This window comes from Jatropha curcas, chromosome 5, assembly GCF_041381405.1.
Source record: "Jatropha curcas cultivar XTBG-Jc1 chromosome 5, XTBG_Jcur_1.0, whole genome shotgun sequence".
Taxonomy (NCBI): Eukaryota; Viridiplantae; Streptophyta; class Magnoliopsida; order Malpighiales; family Euphorbiaceae; genus Jatropha; species Jatropha curcas.
In genome coordinates this window covers 8,199,554-8,203,977 of record NC_143155.1, presented here as the reverse complement: position 1 = coordinate 8,203,977, position 4,424 = coordinate 8,199,554, and the positions used below count along the sequence as shown (strand labels likewise).

Genomic DNA, 4,424 nt, shown 5'->3' with positions numbered 1-4,424 from the left:
ACCGTTTTACAGAGCTGGGGTAGGAGACTCAAGCATTAGTTTAGACAGGATGCAAAGCAGTTGACTGTGCAGCTTGAGAATCTTCGGTTCAGTGGTAATATTGAACAGTTTGTAGATGTGCAGCGTAAGCTTGATGATGTTTTGCACCGTGAAGAGGTCTTCTAGTCTCAAAGAGCGAAATCCATTTGGTTGAAATCTGGGGATATGAACTCTAGGTACTTCCATGCCATTGTTAAAAAATGGAAGAAATCTAAGTAGATTTTTCAGCTGAAGGATGCTACTGGCGAGCGGATAAATGACAACAATTTGTTGATAGGTATGGTAAGTGATTATTTTGTTAATCTTTTTGAGGTAGGAGACGTCGACTTAAGTCCTATTGTGGGTTTATTTTCTCCTTTGGTTTGGGACAATAAGAATACTATGCTATATGGAGATATTTTAGTGGATGAGATTAAATTGGCAATGAAACAAATGCATGCAGATAAAAGCCCAGGGATGGATAGACTAAATCCTAGATTCTACCAGAGGTTTTGGGATATTGTAGGTCATGATGTTGTTCAAGGTTGTCGAGACTGGTTCAATGCAGGTGTATTTTCAGATAATCTAAATGATACCTTAATTGTGTTGATTCCAGAAGTAGAGGAACCGGAGGCAGTGAAGGATTTTCGACCTATTTCACTTTGTAATGTAGTTTACAAAGTATTTACTAAGGTTCTGGCGAACACGCTTAAGACCATTCTACCTAATCTTATTTCATTATCTTAGTTAGCTTTTGTCCTGGGCTGGTTAATTTCAAATAATGTGTTAGTTGCTTTCAAGTTAATCCACTCTATGCAAACAAGAATGAAAGGTCGACAAGGAGCTTGCGCACTGAAAGTAGATATTTCTAAAGCCTATGACAGAGTTAATTGGTGCTATCTCCAGGCTGTTACGCAGGGATTGGTTTTTAGCCAGCGTTGGGTTGACTTGATCATGTTGTTTGTTTCCTCTGTTAAATACTGGGTTAGAGTGAATGGGAATGAGGTTGGCCCAATTATCCCAAAAATGGGGATGAGACAAGGTTGTCCATTATCTCCCTGTTTATTTATACTTTGTGCTGAAGGACTGTCAAAGCTGTTTAGTAGGTCTAAAAATGAAGGTCGCATCCAAGGCTGTAGAGTCTCGAGAGCTGCTCCTCTGTTATCTCACTTGTTGTTTGCAGATGATAGTTTGTTCTTTTTTGAGGCATCACAGATTCAAGCTCTGGAGATTAAACATAGTCTAGTTACTTATGAAACAGCTTCGGGTCAAGCAGTTAATTGGCAAAAATCAGGTTTTTTTTTCAGCTCTAATACTCTGAAGTGGATAAGGATGCTGTTAAAGGGGTTTTTGATGTGATTGCTCCTTTGAACCATGGAAGATATCTCGGCCTGCCCTCATTAGTTAGTCAGGAAAAGAGGCGTATTTTTTCTTTCTTGAAGGATCGTGTGAGGAAGTTGGTTAGTGGTTGGAACCAGAAACTTTTATCCAAAGCGGGCAAAGAGGTGCTAATAAAGGCTGTAGCACAAGCTATTCCTTCATTCTGTATGAGTGCTTTCTTTATACCGGCATCTATTTTGGAGGAGTTACAGAGGTTAATGAATTCTTATTGGTGGGGAGGGAAGATGAGATAGTTGAGTTGGGAAAGGTTGTGCGTAGCGAGGGAAGAAGGAGGTTTGAGTTTTAGACATTTGTAAAGTTTCAATCTAGGTATGCGAGGAAAGCACTGTTGGAGACTTTTACACAATACAAATTCTCTCTTTTATAGTTCTTTCAAATCTAAATATTTCCCAAGTGGGGATTTCCTTGGTGCAGGTGCTGGCCGAAATCCAAGTTTTGTATGGAGAGGGATTTGTGCAGCTAAGGATGCTATCTTTTTAGGTTTTCGGTGGTGAATTAGAGATGGCCAATCAGTTAATGTCTGGACTGAACCGTGGCTACTGAGGGATAATCAGTTTCGGGTTAAGTTACCTATTCTTCCTGGTTTTGAGCATATAAGGGTTTCAGATCTTATTTTGGCATAAGGGGAACATGCTTGGAATTTGCCACTGATAAATGGTCTTTTCAACCCTTCAATTGCTGAAGCTATTACTTCTATTCCTTTAGCTACAAATGTTCAGGACGACATCCTTATATGGCATTGGACAGACTCGGGGATATATTCTGTGAAATATGGATACAGAATAATAGCATCTCATTATGGGGAAGTTGAAGATGCTTGGCGATTGGGTTTTTGGAAAGCTCTTTGGTCACTAAAATTTCCGCCGAAAGTGAGGCATTTCCTCTGGAGGTGTTGTAGAGACATTCTGCCAGTTAAAGCAACTTTGGAAAGAAGGGAATTAGAGCTTGATACAGGATGTGATTATTGTGGTGCTGCTGAAATGTTAGTCCATGCTCTTGTTGCGTGTCCAAGAGCAAGTTTTTGTTGGCAGTTTTTTGGTGTTCAGCTTCGTATTGAAATTTTTCCAAATTTCTTATAGATGTTGGAACATTTACACAAGGTGTGGGAGAGCGAGTTTTTTTAGAGTTTTATTATGGGACAATGGAGTGTTTGGTTGAGCCGTAATGAGCTGAAATGGAACCAAGTAGAAGAAGGACCTTATCATGTGGTTACGCGAGCTAGAAGTATGCTAGCCTCTTGGAAGAAAGCCCAGCTGAAGTCATCAAATACAGGTATAGGTATTTCTGCAGATAATCAATGGCTTCCGCCAGCTGCTGGCACCTTTAAAATAAATTTTGATGCCGCTCTCCTCCCCTCTGTTGGCCATGGAGCTTTTGGTGCCGTAATTTCAAACTGTCATGGCAGATTTGTATCAGCAGCAGCATCATCATTGCAGGGTTGTTCTTCTCTAACAGTAGCAAAAGCTCAAGCGCTAAGAAATGTATTTTCCTAGTTTTTGTCGGACTACTCTAGTTTGCAGATTCAGGTTGAGACCGATTGCCTACAAGTTTACTATGCTATGAGGAGTTCGGTCCAAGACTTGTCTGAGTTTGGAGTTGTCATTTCTAAATGTAAGTTACTCTTAGTCCAATTGCCTAATGTCACCTTGGCTTGGATTAGAAGACAAGCTAATGATATAGCTCATGTTTTGGCTAAATCAATTCCTAGTGGGGCTTGTTTTCGAACTTGGGATATTGTTCCTGCTTGTTTTGCTCGTTTCTTCTCTTAATAGTATATGAGCAATATTTCAAAAAAAAAAAAAAACTATTTATCTTCTAAATCAAACTCAAAGATAAAAAACTATTTAAGCCATATTCCATCGGGATTAAGCACTATTTTAGTTCATACTCACAATACAACCACATAATCATATATACTCCGCATGCCAAATAATTCATATTCCCCTATCAATCATTAAGTTTTAACTAGCTAATAACTTACCTCATTAATTAATAACTATTAAATCCTTGACTCCTATTCGAAGGATAAATATATAGAACACATATATATGCACTTAATAATTCTAAAATTCTAAACCAATTAACTAATCACAATCGGTTACCATAAATACCGTAAATTAGTCAAAATTAATTTATTTATAAAAGACTAAAAATGTTCTATTTATATATATAACTATTTAAATAATCTAATTTCTTGTTATTTAGTTATATCTACTTCGATAATCAGCTAATCTAACATAAAGACTAAAATATCTATTTCCTAGCAAGAATTAAATCTGCCACTTCAAGTATTCCCATTTATCTTTCATGTTTCGATTTATAACATTTATTCTAAACGACTAATATTCTTAATTTTTTTAGAATTAAGTGTGTTTATCTATCAAGATTTTCTAACGGGAATCATGTTCAATTAACTATTTATTCGGAATCAACTTAATTAACTGATAATTTTAAATTTGAAATTTGTATCAAAATTAGGAACTGATCTTAGAGTGTACCAATGGAAATTCGGACGACGGTTCCATAATCCATGCTAGGAAAAGACGATTATGCCTCTTGGAGTTTCGCTGGAGACTTGCCGGCCAATCGCCGGACCTTCGCCGTTGCCTCCATGTACGGTAGCTGGAAGATCCAAGCAACCCAGAATCATGCAACACCATTCTTTTTAATTTTTAGCTAAACCATCGCGTTCACCACACTGAGGAGAGGGTTCTTCGGCCTTCACCGGAAACCTTATCGGAGTCCTGCCGACACTGCCGTTAGAACCGCCACAGACAGTGGCCAGAAAATCGACTTCACTGGAAATGCAAATTTTTCACACTATCCTACTTCGCATCGCCAGGGGATCTCTGGTCTCAAGTTTGATTTGCGAGATGCGTAGCTCAATGGCCGGAGATGGCCTTAACAGCAGCTTCAAAGGCCACCGACCAAGGTGGCTTCACCATTTACCATCGGAAACTCCATTTGATAGAGGCGAAACGCTCGCATGGCAACAAAGAATTGAT

At 38.6% G+C, this 4,424-nt stretch overlaps 1 protein-coding gene across 1 annotated transcript; it reads left to right on the top strand.

Annotated features, from left to right (window-relative positions):
* The first annotated feature begins 843 nt into the window (after positions 1-843).
* LOC149496175 (uncharacterized) lies at positions 844-2,498 on the top strand. Its single transcript, XM_089721289.1, has 3 exons — positions 844-1,312; positions 1,363-1,563; positions 2,044-2,498. The coding sequence occupies exons 1-3, from the start codon at positions 844-846 to the stop codon at positions 2,496-2,498; spliced, it is 1,125 nt and encodes a 374-aa protein (XP_089577415.1).
* The last annotated feature ends 1,926 nt before the right edge of the window (positions 2,499-4,424 follow it).

What these genes read in the sequence shown, in the direction of transcription:
- LOC149496175 (XM_089721289.1), top strand. Translation starts at nt 844, where the DNA reads ATGAAAGGTCGACAAGGAGCTTGCGCACTGAAAGTAGATATTTCTAAA. An exon ending in AGTTAATTGGCAAAAATCAG is followed by an intron (nt 1,313 to 1,362) that starts GTTTTTTTTTCA and finishes ATGCTGTTAAAG; the next exon opens with GGGTTTTTGATGTGATTGCT. An exon ending in ACAAGCTATTCCTTCATTCT is followed by an intron (nt 1,564 to 2,043) that starts GTATGAGTGCTT and finishes TTTTGGCATAAG; the next exon opens with GGGAACATGCTTGGAATTTG.